This window comes from Coenobita brevimanus, chromosome 80 (genome assembly GCF_032717465.1).
Source record: "Coenobita brevimanus isolate Jiangsu-jjx chromosome 80, ASM3271746v2, whole genome shotgun sequence".
In the NCBI taxonomy this organism is placed as follows: Eukaryota; Metazoa; Arthropoda; class Malacostraca; order Decapoda; family Coenobitidae; genus Coenobita; species Coenobita brevimanus.
This window is the reverse complement of record NC_137033.1, coordinates 13,015,306-13,031,274: the sequence shown is the minus strand read 5'-3', so window position 1 is coordinate 13,031,274 and position 15,969 is coordinate 13,015,306. Positions and strand designations below refer to the sequence as shown.

The following is a 15,969-nucleotide window of genomic DNA, read 5'->3' as shown; positions in this document are numbered from 1 at the left end:
TTGTCTTTTATGGTATTCATGGGAGCTGTTCACACATTTGCCTCAGCCTCCTTAGTCTGAGATTTTTCTCTTCTGGTTCATAAATGCCAGCAATGGTCAAAAGGATACTGCTTCATTTTGAGCATGTCTCAATCACTCTTGGTACTACAGCAAAATGGGATTTTGGCCATGTAAAAACCTGTATTATCATGACCATCAGCCTAACTCAAATACCAGAATCACTGACCATAATAATCAAGTGATTACAAGGATGTCTTGTAACAGATGCTGATTGAAAGTTGTTTACCGTTACAGATACTGCATTGTGTTACAGGCATCCAATCCTGAATATGTAGAATAAGTCTGAACAAGCAAGCTTGTTAATGTCACTACTGTAGCTAACAGAAGGGGAACTTTGTCCTCCCACTTCCCTGATATTAATTCACATTTTGAAACTTTGAGAAATGTCATTTCAGTAACACCTACTATTTTTCCATAAACTTTCCAATGATGTATATGGCACAGCTGTAGCTTTAATAATATCAGAGCTAACACAGTTTTGTTTCTCATGTCTACACTTTTTGTCTTCTTTCAGTAGTATGGTGGTAAACTCTGAGAACAGCCACTTGAGTAACACCTAGTACTTTTCCAAAATCTTTCCAATAATGTTTGCAAGTCTGCTATAGCTTTAATAGTTTCTGAGATAGTCCAGTTTTGGAGCTCTCTTTTTTAATTTTCAGCAGTATGGAGCTAATTTTGAGCAAAGACACCTATGTAACAACTAACTTTTTCATATGCCTCCCATTGATGTGAGTGGGTCTCCTATTGCTTTCACAATTTCCAAGGTAACCCAGCTCTGGAGCTCAATCTGTCAGTATATGGCTTTCTTGAGCAATCTGACAGTAAATATTTTGGAAAAGTCACTCAAGCAACACCATTTTTTCAAATGTTTTTTCATGATGATGAAAACAGATCTGCTGAAGCTTTATTACCTTCTGAGATAACTCAATTTTGGTGCTGTCCTTTACCACCCAACTACTGTACATACTGTACAGTGTTTTTGCTTGCTTGCTCAAACAATGAGACTGGCTTTAGTGACTTTCTCTAGTTTCTGAGATAATACAGCATTGGTATTCAATCTGGCACTTTTGGGGTTTTTCAAGATAACTCATCTCTTATTCCCATCTGGCACTTTCTGGCTTTTCAGCAAAATGGTAAAGAATTCTGAGAAGGTGAAGGGAAGGAGAGGGAGGGGGAGGCCAAGGATAAGATGGAGAGATGGAGTAGAGAGGTATATGAGAGAGGGAGGGTGCGAGCTGGGAGCAACCAAAAATAAACACCTCTCTCAACCCTGAACAAAACGGCCCAAACACTAAGAATAATACAACATAATGTCCTCAACTGGAGGGGAAGGAAACACACCCTAAACAACACCTACACACACATAGACCCCCACATAATCCTTCTCAACAGCCATGGGGTTAAATCTGACGAACAGCTAAAAATTCCAGGGTATAGAGTATACAAATCAAACAGACACGAAAGAATCACGGATGGGACAGCAATCGCAGTCAAGCACAACATACAACACAGAATACTTGACGACTTCCTCACCAACACACTTGCAGTAGAAATACAAACGCAAACAGGAATCATCTTGCTTGCCACAGATTACATCCCACCTAGCAGACCTTTCATTCCCACGCCAGACTATATCACACTCTTTAGAAGAAACACACCAGTCTATCTCTTTGGGGATCTAAACGCACATCACAGAACATTTGGATACAGAGACACAAATGTAGTAGGATCTCAGTTACACCAACTAATTCTTGACAGAACAATACAACACATAGGACCACACTTCCCCACATTCCTCTCACCCAACTCCGCCACAACACCAGACATAATATTATCTAACTATAACACCTACCACAACATACACATCAAACAAGGACCCCTAACAACTAGCGATCATATTCCCATAATCGCAGACATCTCAACCTATCCACTCTATTCGCCTTGCAGGCCAAGACCTAACTTCACTGCTGCTGACTGGGAAAATTTTCAAAGACACATAGATACACACCTCCCGGACATAACACACCTACAATACGCTACACCCACTGAGCTGGACAACATAATACACTCATGGTACACCGTCATCAAGCAAGCCATAACACTACACATCCCAATAACACGAAATAAACCATTAGCAGGATACACACCTAGCCAAGAAACACAAAACATCATAGCACAATTCAATGCACTCAGACAACACGCACAAACAAACGGATGGACCAGACAACACTACACAACATACAAAGCACTGCAGCTCCAACTACACAGGACATTACATACAGAACACACAGAGACATGGGCAAACATAATGCAAAACCTCTCACACATATACAAGAAGCCAGAAATTTTTTGGAGGAAAATTAGGTCTCTATCTGGAAATAACAACAACGAACCCCCTTACATGTTCAACTCCCAAAATGAAAAAGTATACTCTAACCCCAGCAAAGAAGCCCTACTAAAAGACATCTGGGAAGAGATATTTACAGAGGAACAACCTAGGAGAGGCCCCCTCCCCCAGACAGAGCATACAGTAAACCAGTACCTCACAGTACACAAGGACAGAACCACACCATACAACACAGCAGACCCAACACGTCTAAATCAAACCTCATTCCTTACACGCCCAATCACAAACACAGAAATCACAAACATCATCAGCAAAATGAAGAAGACATGCCCAGGCGAAAGTGGGCTCAATAAAACTATCTTAAAAAACCTCCCAGATTCAGCCATTCACCTGGTAACCCACATACTAAATGCAACACTTTCAGCAGGATATTTCCCTACCAAATTTAAACACTCTACACTGAAATTAATCCCCAAAGCCGATAAAGATCCTCGCCACCCACAAAATCACAGACCAATATCTCTCCTAGAAGTGCCTGGAAAAATCTTAGAGAGAGTAATCAACAACAGATTAAGAATACACATAGAAACAGAAGACATAAACAATCCCTATCAATACGGTTTCCGTATCGGTAGGAGCACAACACAAGCCCTGGCAATCATGAATGAACAAATTGCCATCAACAAAGCAGACGGAGGACAATGCCATGTAGTACTAAGAGACATAACCAAAGCTTTTGACAAGGTCTGGCACCCGGGAATGAAGTACAGAATCTTGCACTTGGGGCTCCCTGTCGTACTGGAGAAGATGCTCTGCAATATCCTAGATGACAGGGGTGCAAGTGTGAGGGTCGGTTCTTTCTTGGGTGACAGATTCAGTCTCAGCTGTGGAGTCCCTCAGGGCAGTGTCCTATCCCCAACACTCTTTACTTTATACACAAATGATATTCCCCCCCCAGACAAAGGACTGAACATAAGCTATGCTGATGATATAACACAAATCATCCCCTATAGGGGCAAATCAAAAAATATGATCAGCAGGCAAACTAAGAGAGAAATAGAACTAATTAATAACTTCGAAGAAAAATGGAAAATAAAAACGAACACGAATAAATTCACGGTGATAGCATTAGGTTCAAGACTAAACATCCCAATCAGCATCAATAACGAACCCATAGAATTCAAATACTCAGGGAAAATGTTGGGACTGAAAATCACCAAGAATGGATACACAGACAACATCAAAGACAGAAAGGGCAAGGCCATCCACGCCCTATCTAAACTTTTTAGATTTAGGGAGTTACCAATAAGAACAAAAATACACCTGATAAAAGCGCTTGTTCTCCCAGTATTAGACTACCCTCCAATCCCTACTCATACACTGAGTAAAACACAAATACTACAACTTCAAAGAGTACAAAATAAAGCCATAAGATTTGCTACAAACACTAGATATCCCTACACACACAATACTCAAGAGCTACATGAAATGACCAACATAGAACCGATAAACGTACGCCTCCACAAACAAGCCAAGAAAATCTGGCGAAAAATAGAGGACAGAGACAGAGAAACTTTTAATAAACTGCAACAACAGCTTGCAAACACTATAAACATTAACAGAAACTTTCCCAGTAGCCTAAGCCAACTACACCTAGAGCCGCAACCCATTTACACTTAGCTAGCTAGCTTCCAACACAACACACACCAAAATAATAAATAAATAAATAAAACAAAATAAATGAAATAAAATAAATAAATAAATAAAATAATAATAATAATAATCAATAAAAATAAAATGAAAAGAATAAAAATAAATAAATAAACCAAACAAAAACAAAAATAATAATAAATAAATAAATAAACAAACAAATTACACAAAAATATAAATAAATAAATAAATAAATAAACACAAATTCATAATCAAACAAAACATAGAGACAATGAACAAAAACACAAAAGATAGCAAGGTGGTCAGCCCACCAACTGTTATTCTCGGACTTTCCTTCTGTTTTTCTCACTATTTCCTTACCCCTCCCCTCCTTATTTCCCCCCTCTATCTAAAAAAAAAAAAAAAAAGCTGGGAGCAGGGCAGTGAAATGACGAGCGACTGGGCGACATGGAGACAATTTGTTTGTGGCCACCCCTTACAGGATTAAGATGTCTGGCAACAGATAGATAGATGGATTTTGTCAAATGAAATGAATCATTTCTCAACATGTAACAGGACATTGTGGCCACTCTATAAATAAATCTGGTAGCTTATGTATCAGATTCACTCCCATCATGCTGTTAACTACACCATGACTGTTGAGAAAAAACTAATGTTACATGCAGTAGACCCTGTGAGGACATTACAGTACTATGAAAGGTTACACAGACATCTTGAACACCATATTATTCCATTAATCCATGCTTAATCACGTACCTACCACTGTAGGGAAATATACCATCTGAGTGAATCATTATCATCATCATCATCTGATCCAGTGTTGCCCCATGAGGAGAGTAGAAGCCCAGGGCTAGGCAAGCTAGTCCTGACATTTAAGATAACAGTGACTTGCCTCACTCACCCCTGAGAGGCATCACATGAGCAATAAACCCCAACCAGCCCTTTGATATAAACTTGTACTGTCTCAATCCAACTGGGGTGCCTTAATTACCCACTAAACCACCAGGTGCCACAATTTGGTTATATGGTTACCACCCAGCAGAGTAAATGGTTTCCTGGTGTACAGAATACCATTTGGCTTGTCACTTAGTGTAGAGTCACCCACAGACAGAAGGAAGAGGAAGAAAAGAAGAAGAGGAAAGAAAGAAGGGAATAACATAAGAGGAAGGAAGGAAAGAAGGAAGAGAGAGAGGAAAGGGCAACCACCCGAGAACAGCACTACACTGAGTGAGTGGATGGTGTGTGCCCCTATCAGGCTGAACAAATCATCACAACCCCTGACCATCAAGATACGCCTTGTCATACGGGGCCTCAGTAATGTAACGAACACTATGAATATTTCTTTATGATCTGTGCTCCTCTCCTAAATAATGTAAAATATGACTGGGTCAACAGTCTGATAATTCACTTTAGAAAACAATGACAACTTCCCAGTTTATATGAAAAATTGAAGTACCACAGCTCAACTGTTACACGATAAGACAATTATTTGTCATCCAGTTAGGATGGAAAGGATCTTCCATCCTTCATCAAGACTGTATCAACTCTTTTGTTCAAAACAGTACTTGCTTTAAATAAGTGCCAGTACTTAAGACCTTTGAAACACTGTGGTGCTGGTACATCATTAATGTACAGAAGGTCCATGTAATACCAGCCAATGATGTGTAACAAAATATCATAACTTTTTCCATACATCTGATATTGTTTTACTGTGGGAAACTGGTAAATCATCATTACAGGTGTCAATGGAACTTAACTATTCAATTTTCTGTAAGTTACAACTGACTTTATGGATAAAAAAGAATGTAGTATAAAGGGAATGTGTATAAAGGGAAGGGTATATAAAGGGAAGGGTGATGCCCTGGAAAGAGGAAATTATAGAGGTATAAAGCTTTTAGATCAGATAATGAAGGTAATGGAGAGAGTTTTAGAAGGTATGATTAGAGAAAGAGTGAATATTGATGAGATGCAGTTTGGGTTTATGCCAGGTAGGGGGACCACTGATGCCATATTCACTGTTCGACAGCTTCAGGAAAAATATATTGGTAGGAGAAGGGATCTTTATTTTGTTTTTGTTGAATTGGAAAAGGCCTTTGACAGAGTCCCTAGACAGGTGGTGAAGTGCGCAATGAGAAAGCTTGGCTTGGAGGAGTGGCTGGTTAGGGTGGTTATGGCCATGTATGTGGGTGCTCACACCCAGGTGAGAGTGAATGGAGATTTGAGTGATGAGTTTTCCGTGAATGTTGGTGTGCATCAGGGGTCAGTCTTGAGTCCCATGTTGTTTATCATGGTACTTGAAGCCCTTTCACGTGACTTTAGAAACGGACTCCCGTGGGAGTTGTTGTATGCTGATGATTTGGTGTTGATTGCAGAGCATGAAAGGGAGGCGGAGGAAAGGTTTAGGAAGTGGAGAGATGGTATGGGGCAAAAGGGTTTAAGGGTAAATGCAGATAAAACAAAAGTGATGATATCTAGGGTTGGTGGCGGTACTGTCAAAGATGAGGGAGAGTGGCCATGTGCAGTTTGCCACAAGGGCATGGGAAGTAATTCCATCTTGTGCGGTGTGTGTGATAAATGGGTGCATAAGAGATGTAGTGGTATCAGAGGTAGACTGCGAGATAATGCTGATTTTATGTGTACGGCGTGCCGGGGTGAGCAGGTGGAGATCGTCAGACGTGAAAGGATTGAACTTGCTGGTGAATCTCTTGAGTGTGTGGAAGAGTTTTGTTATTTGGGAGACATGTTGTGTGCTGGAGGTGGGGCTGGAGCTAGCTCTGTGGCTAGGGTGAGAAGTGGTTGGAAGAAGTTCAGGGAGCTCTTGCCTCTCCTGACATTGAGAGGGCTCTCCCTACGTGCTAAGGTCTTTGTATGCAGCACGTGTTAGGAGTGTAATGCTGTATGGCAGTGAGACCTGGGCAGTGAAGGAGGAAGACATTCGCCGGCTCAAAAGTACAGAAATGACAATGATTAGGTGGATGTGCAGTGCGTCCCTGCGTCCAAGGCCTGGAGGGGCTGGGTTTACAATGGAAGAGTTGAGAGGTAGGAAGGGACTGGAGTGTATTGGTGTTGTGATGAGGAGAGGTAGATTGAGGTGGTTTGGACATGTGGAGAGGATGGGGGATGATAATTGGGTGAGGAAGATGAGAAGTGTTAATATTGGGGGTGGGGTTATGAGGGGTAGACCGAGAAAGACATGGGACGAGGTCATTAAGTGTGACCTTAAGGTTAAGGGACTGAACAGGGAGGCTGCAATGGATCGTGCAGCGTGGAGAGCCGCCATTAGGTGACCAAGGCCGACACATGCAAGCATGTTGGAGCCTTTCAAAACGAAACGAAACGAAATGAAACGTAGTAAAAGTGACCTGGAATGACAGCTAAGTGTAGTACAGTATCTTCCATATACACTCTGCTCATCCCTTTCACTCTTATCTGTATGGTCAAGTCTCTCAATCCCAAATCTTTCCTCACCATCTCCACTCCAGCCACCTTGCGTCCTTCCTTCTTGTCCCCTGGCACTGTCCCAATCCAACGAATGACACCAAACCTATATAAAGCAAAAGCCACATTATTTCACAACTCTTACAGAACAAAATCTACAAAACTTCATCATGATCCACCACAGTACTGTTCCATAAACAATACAGTTCTTTAACATATATTTATCAGGGTAATGTCAGAGGAGGCAACACCTGCATAATTTACCCCTTCAGTTCAATGATGCATTTTAAATTTTATTCTAGCTATCTGTACCATAACTGATATCATTCAGCTTGCAAAGAGTCGTCTTGTAATGGATGAGTAAATAATGGCTACATTTAACCTCACTGGCACAAACAATATTTTCCATGTTAAGTAATACTATTTAATAGTGGGAAAAAAAAAAAAGGTAGAAAATGCATTACCAGTATGGCAACCCTGGCATGAGAAAATTACAGGAGCTAAAATCATGGTGTCACGACAATAATGCAAACAACATGAAAGTGAAAATGTGAAGGTACTGTACTAATGGCCTATACTGGTATTTCATTATATGTTTTGAAATTAGTAATACCAAATGACTAAATTCAGCTACCTCAATCCCTTGTCAATTCCCCAGCTTCATCAACTACCATACCTCCCTTTCTTTTACACTCAGTTACCATATCCGCCCACCTTCTTCTTGGCCAACCCTGTCTCCTCCCACCTTCAAACTCACCCAGATACAGTATATCCTTTTTACCTTATCATTTTCATCCAGTCTTCCCATATGAATATACCTTCTAAGCACACTCCATTCATCCCTGTTGTCCAGAAACTTCCTAACTGCATATCTTTCAGGAGTCACATTACTTCTTATCCTATCTACTCTATGTACTCCACACACATTCCTAAATTGTTCAACTTTCTGTGCTCTAGCTTGACTTCAAATTCTCATGCCACACCAAAGTCTCACACCCATATGTTAATGCAGAGTGCAAACACACCCTCACACAATCCTCTTGTAGCCTTCACAACCAGACCTCTGTTTAACATGAAGGCCTTCATAGCATCCATAAGCCACTCTACATTCCACTTCCTCTTCATCATTTTTACTACTGCACCTATGTACTTAAATTCGCTCACCACTCGGTCTCTCTATTCACCAGCACGACACACAGAAAGTCACCTTCTCTCACAAAAAACTATCACTTCAATCTATACAGTATTTACTTTCTAAGCATGGTGCTCATAGACATCCACAAACTCTGCACCAGTCTATATTGCTCCTATTCACTATTAGCAATAACTATATAGCACCTTGCCATGAGAAGAACCCTAGTTCAATCTTTGATTTTAAAAATCTCACCTAAGTCATAGTATATTGTCTGAAAATAGCAACTAATATGAAAAATACATCCTCATATGAAAAAGGTAAAAGTACTTGGGATAACCTGCCTTGGAACTTCCTTGATAACAACCTCAACCATAGAGCCTATGTCAAGGTCATCATCTGCACCATCAACGCTGCCCTCAGGAGTTTCATACACACTGCCATCACCATCTGACACCACTTCCAGCTGGTCGATTCCTGCAAACATACATCACTAACTGTGAACAATTTCACTCTCACTTTTTACAAAATTACTGATATCAACACTCATATAAACCTTCTGGGATACATCTTTGATTATAGTGATGCATGCCCACATTTCTCATGTTAACTAAACTGCTGGCAGGAAATACAAAGTAATGCTTTATTGGGTACTATAGCTAAAAAGGCAATGCAGTTGCCTCACAATCTGTGTGTACCATGAGTCTGGGTTAATAACTCAGCCTCAGTAGTCATTTATGTGAATGCCTGTACAGTATGTACACCATGCCAGTTCATACCACTACAAATGACACATACCCTCACTACAGAGTCTCCTTCCCTTTCATATCTCAGCTAATGAGATGCCTAGGAAAACTAAGGCATCACTAATACTAACATTAGCAAACAACAAAAAGAAAGAACACAGCTGACCATGAAACAGGGGCGTACCTAGAGATTTGGGGGCCCGGGAGGCTAGGTTCTTTGCGGGGGCCCCCAGGGGGGCTAGGTTCTTTGCGGGGGCCCCCAGGGGGGCTAAGTTCTTTGCGGGGGCCCCAGGGGGGCTAGGTTCTTTGCGGGGGCCCCAGGGGGGCTAGGTTCTTTGCGGGGGCCCCAGGGGGGCTAGGTTCTTTGCGGGGGCCCCCCCCTCCAGGAGGGGGGCCCCCGAAAAGGACCTAGCCTCCCTCATTCTCAAAACTTATCTAACATCTCAGCTGGGATTGTTGGGATGATAAATATATATATATATATATATATATATATATATATATATATATAAGAATAAACTAGCTTATAAATTTTTAGGACTTTTAGGGGCCCCCCCTCAATTGGGGGCCCAGAAGGCAGTTTCTCCCCCCTCAGGTACGCCACTGCCAAGAAACAAGAAAAAAATAATGATAAAAAAACTGCTAGATGGTAAGCAGTACCCTCCTCATTGGGTCACTTGCATAAACACAAAGTGTACTAAAGGTAAGCAACATGTGAAGGTGGGAGATGGGCTACCCTACCTTTTATGAATATGGGTATTGTTAGTTACTAATTTAGTAACTCTTCCCACTAATAAACTGCAAAAAGTTGGCCGAGCTCTGTGCAACGGCACACCTCAGATTTACCACACCAGTTACTATACTGCAAAAAGAAAAGTTACCATGCAAGGAAAGATGATAGAGTGGGTTGATAGGCAGTTCAGAATCCCCAAAGCTGGTAACTGGAGGTGTGGAGTCAAGTTCATTATTGATGTGGGGTAGCCGGACAGCAGGAGCCTTCCACTTGTTATTCTTCTTGTCTACATTCCGGTTCAAAATCTTGCTCTTGTCTCGTTGACGAGCTTTATGATCGTGAAGTGTCTCCTGTTCAATATGATGGTGATTAGCTTTTTACATCTTAAATGAAATAACACTACAGTAATCTACCTATGTATTGCCAGACACCTTAATCCAATAAAGGGTGGACACAAACAGATCGCCTCCATGTCACCCTGCCCCCCGCCATTTCATTACCCTGCTTCCAGCTCACACACCCCTCTCTCATATACCTCTCCACTCCATCCCTCCATCTCATCCTTGACTTCCCCCTCCCTCTCCCCCCCTCCAGTACAGTAAGACTTCACAATAACGAACTAATAGCGGCCCAAACCATTCCGAAAAATGCAAAATTCTGATAAAAGCTACATCCGAACTTCCCCGATTACCCGGACTTTTTCGGATATATCAGACATCAGTCCGGATCGTACGAACAGTTTTTAAACTGTTTTGACCACAATTGCGGTACTGTACTGTGTTATAACTTCACTAAATTGATCAAATGGTATAATATATATAACAGTACTGTACCGTACACTGATAAACATGTCTTTTATTTACCTTATTGTGGTGAGCATAACTGAAGTGGTCAGGGAGTCCAGACTGCTTCTGGCTTTATTGGACTTTTTTCGATATGCAGTATAGGAATTTAGTCCAGTAGCTTCTCGATTCCGATAAAAGCAAATTCCGGTCAATTGTAGTGCGTTATATCAAGATCTTACTGTATTCATAAAAACTATACAATATCCTTCTTCATCTCTGATATCCAACTGAGAGTACTGTTTAGTCTTTCTATATGGTAACTTTGTTTCAGTGCTATAAGATACATAAGCCATATTCTTACTGCAGTGCAAATACAGTAACTAAAAGGATATGATGATATTTCTGATATTATTACTACTGGTGCATCAATATTATACTGAACTCAAGTGCAGCTGAATCTGGGTCCACAAGAGTAATATAAATTAACTGTCTTACTGCCATGCTCTTAGAATCAATGCTCTTTATGCATGGTGTAGTGTACAGTGAATGTTCACATAAAGCACGAATATTGTACCCAGAAGTTCCTGCTTTATGAGAATTCCACATTACGGGGCCATATGTTTACATGTTAAAGGATTTCATAGTACCCAAGCCAGCCTCAAGGTTACTTTTTTGGGCAGTTTTCATTTTTTTTTTTTTTTCCCAGTATATTTACCTACCTAATAAAGACTTTTCATCACATACAAACACTGGAGGATTCCTCACCTCGAATGAATGAGGTTGTGGGCTTGCTTGGGGAGGTGGAGTGGGGTTCTGTGACCCCCCAAAAGGGCAAAGATTACACAGAGCATGTGTGCAGCCAGAGCATGGGGAGAGGGTAGGCTCAACCGGGGAAGGAATGCTCAGTCAACCATGACAATATCCGGTGCAGACATGTGATAGCAATACAACATAGGCTGAAGCAACTCCCACTATGACTATCACTGGCCACATTGTGTCTGTTTCCACTGCCTTATGACCCTGGTTTGCTGCTTTATGAATATCTGAATCATAATTTGGGGCCTCTGGCTGCGTCATGTCTATCGTAACCATGTAGTATGGTGTTCAAAAAAAAGGGGCAGCTTCCTCCACCCACATAATGTCTATCATTTTCATGTTGTGACTAAATTTGGATGTAAAATTTGCCTCCTGTGATATGTCAATTTTGCGCTATATGATCACGCGTTATTTGACTGAACTACAAACACTGCCACCATTTGAATGATAATAGTTATTACCTTGATACTGGCTGATGCATTCTTTTGTGAGGTGTACGTCATATGAGGCAATATTTCCCACTCCTGCTCAGAGTAAGATGGTGGATGTGGTGGGGCTGAGGGATGTTGCTGGCTAGGTGTAGACAACTGCTCATAGGCCAGCATGTGGAATGGAGTCATGCTGTTCATGTCACTCCCTAGTTGATTATCGCCCTGCAAATGACAGTTGGTCCTTGTTTAAAGTTGTTAAATTATCAAGTTGTTCATAAATTAACATCTACACTCCATTTAAAGTTCTTAGTGATTCATTACACAGATTTGAAGATAGAAATTACTGTTTCGTTTGTACCACTAACCTCTCAATCATAAATCAAAAGACCTTACTTGATGTTCTTTCATTTACAAGCAGCATTTTGCTTGCATAAATCCTGCATTTTAGGTGAGGGATAACTGTACAAAAAATGAATAATAAAGGAAACTATAGTATATCCTTGCAGTACATGATAAATTGAGCAGCAAGTGAAAATATGCTTTGTACTGCAAAATGTGTGTACTGTACAGTACTTTTACTACAAATCAAACTGTATTGTCGTATCATTTATAAAGATGTCAACATGCTTGTATGTGTCAGCCTTGGTCACCTAATGACGGCTCTCCATGCTGCTCAATTTCTAGCAGCTTCCCTATTCAGTCCCTTATCCTTGAGGTCACACTCTACGACCTTATCTTCTTCGGTTTGCCTCTCACAACCCTACCCCAGATATTCACACCTCTAATCTTCCGCACCCAACTGTCATCCTCAATCCTCTCAACATGCACAAATCATCTCAATCTACCCCTCCTCATCACAACCTTCCAGTCCCATCTTTCTTCTTAACTTTTCAATTGCAATCCTGGCCCCCCCAGGCCTCTCATTCAATGATGCATTACATATCCATCTAATCATTGTCATTTCTATATGTTTGAGCCTAAAGACATCCTCCTCCTATCATGCCTAGGTCTCACTACCATAAAGCATTTCACTCCTAACACATGCCATATACATTGATCCTTTAGCACAGATGGAGAGCCCTCTCAAAGTTAGGCATGGCAGCAGCTTATTGAACTTCCTCCAACCACTCCTTACCCTAGCCACAGAGCTAACTCCAGCCCCACCTCCAGCACATAACATGTCCTCCAAATAACAAAACTCTTCAGCACACTCAAGACTCACCAGAAAGAACATATACTACATACCTGTACAGTATATCATTATATATTATTACTCTTATGGGCAGCACCATCATTCATTTCTTTTTCTTTTTTGTGTACACTTTTAACAGCGTTTCTGGCATTAGTAAATGGGTTAATGATGTCTATGTACCCAACAACTGCTCCACCAGGCAGTGAAAGAGCTAAGGAAACAAGAAAAATCTTACTCTTGTGGTAAAAAGTAATAAACAACTGGCACTTCTGAGAAAAGTCCATATTATTACTACTACAACTACTACTACTACAGTAAAAGTCCTATAATCTGACCACCAATAATCTGAAAATCCCAATACTCCGAAGGTGAATTGAGTGAAAATTTACACTATTCTGGGAGCCAATCATGTGGATTTTTTTTTTTTTTTCTCTGGGCTTTATCTATGGATTTATCTGGCTTGGACTTGCTATTCAGCTACATTTCAAGGCACTTCTGGTGAATAAAACTATAACCCATATCATTTTAAGTGGTTATTCAAAGATCATGTACATATTTCTAATGTTTTTAGGTCTCTCCCAATAGTCTGAAAAAAACAATAATTTGAAAGACCCTTGGTCCCTTGCCATTCGGATTACAGGACTTTTACTGTATTATTATTATTACTATATTATTAATATTACTATATTATTGTGATCCCTACCCTGACATATGGAAGTGAGGCGTGGACCTTGCAAGAGGGGAACAAGTCAAGAGTGAGAGCAGTGGAAATGAGTTACTTGAGAGGAGCATGTGGAGTGACGTGGAGGGACAGGTTGACGAATGAAGAAGTGAAGGAACATTGTGGGGTAGATGTGGATGTGGTTGAAAAGATTAGGAGAAATACTGTTCACTGAGGTGGTTTGGACATGTGGAGAGAATGGAGAATGAAAGACTGACTAAGAGGGTGTATGTAGGTGAGGTGGAGGGAGGGAGAGGGAGGGGTAGACCGAGGATGAGGTGGAGGGATGGAGTTGAGAGGTATATGAGGGAGGGGGGGGTGAGTTGGGGGGAGGGGAGTCAAATGGTGGGTGACAGAGTGACTTGGAGGCATTTTGTCTGCGGCCACCCTTTGCGGGATTAGGGCGTCGGGCTATAGATAGATAGATAGACTATTATTATTATTATTATTATTATCATTATTTTTTTTAATATTATTATTATTATTATTATTATTATTATTGTTATTACTATTATTATTATTATTATTACCATCATCCAATCCTACATTACCCCATGGGGAGCGTAGGGGCCTGGGGCTAGGCAGTTGGTCTCAACATTTAAGATGAGAGCGACCAGCCTCACTCATCCCTGAGTGGCATTACATGAGCAATCAACCCCAACCATCCCTTGGATACAAACCTTCACCGGCTCAATCTGACTGGAGCGCAATAATTACCCAGTAAACCACCAGGTGCCAAAATTTGGTTATATGATTACCATCCAGCATAGTAAATGGTTTCCTGGTGTACAGGAAACCATTTAGCTTGTCACTCAATGTAGAGTCACCCACAGGCAGAAGGAAAAGGAAAGAATGAAGGAAAGAAAGACAGAAGAGAGAGTGTAAAGTCACCTGTAGGCAGAAGGACAAGGAGATATTGAAGGAAAGAAAGACGGAAGAGGATGGAAGGAAAGAAGGATGGAACCATTCACTCTCATCTTAAATGTCTGGACCAACTTGCCTAGCCCAAGGCTCCTACACTCCTCGTGGAGCAATGTAGGATTGGATGATGGATATATATACATACATACAATACTGTAAATATATAGATGGGGGGACACCCATCACCCACTCACTCAATGCAGGGATCCCTTATGGTCTCTAAACTAAGTGACAAGCCAAATGGTTTCCTGTATGCAGGAAATCATTTACTTCACTGGGTGTTAACCATATAACTGTTTTTTTTGGCCAGTTTAAGTGTCCCCCAGATTCCCCTATCTAAAATCACTTAATCATGGCAAATGTTTTAGAAAGCGTCAGAGGGCCCAATACTGTACCTGCCCAGGGCCCCAACCAAATAGGCAGATTCACATGGCCATGTGGAATGTGAGAGGTGTGAATGAGGAGGGCAAGAGGGTGGAAATGGTGAATGTGTTCAAGACTGCGAGAAATGCTGCGATGGCACTGTATGAAACAAAGATGAAAGGGTGTAAAGTGAAGGAGTGGGAGGGTGTAAAGTGTGTGAGGTCGGGGATGAATGGTTGAGGAAGATGCAATGAAGGAGCTGCTTTGTTGATGAATGAAGTACCGACACGGCAGGGTGAAATGAGAGATTACAAATGTCTCAGCTCGAGATGTATGCATGTCAAGTTTGAGTTTGACAAGGTGAATGCGGGTGTGATTGTAGCATATGCACCATATGATGACAGAAGTGAGAAAGAGATTGACAGGTTTTGGGATGAGCTGGATGAAGCAGTGGGAGAAATGCCCAGGATCTATAAAGCGATCGTAATGGGCGATATGAATGGAAGAGTAGGCTCTGGTCCTGAGGATGACATAATGGGTTGCAATGGAGTGCCAAGAGAAAATGATAATGGGAAGCAGCTGAAAGATATGTGTCCGGAAAGGAGGTTGTGCA

At 41.2% G+C, this 15,969-nt stretch overlaps 1 protein-coding gene across 1 annotated transcript in view; it reads right to left on the bottom strand.

Annotated features, from left to right (window-relative positions):
- Nucleotides 1–15,969, bottom strand: part of CYLD (ubiquitin carboxyl-terminal hydrolase CYLD) — a 75,373-nt gene that overhangs the window by 36,155 nt on the left and 23,249 nt on the right. Inside the window, exons 6-9 of the mRNA XM_080279685.1 lie at nt 12,190–12,381; nt 10,276–10,477; nt 8,993–9,125; nt 7,547–7,622 (exon numbers count right to left, since the gene is read on the bottom strand). Of these exons, the coding sequence (XP_080135811.1) occupies nt 7,547–7,622; nt 8,993–9,125; nt 10,276–10,477; nt 12,190–12,381 (603 nt within the window). The remainder of the gene's footprint in view (nt 1–7,546; nt 7,623–8,992; nt 9,126–10,275; nt 10,478–12,189; nt 12,382–15,969) is intronic.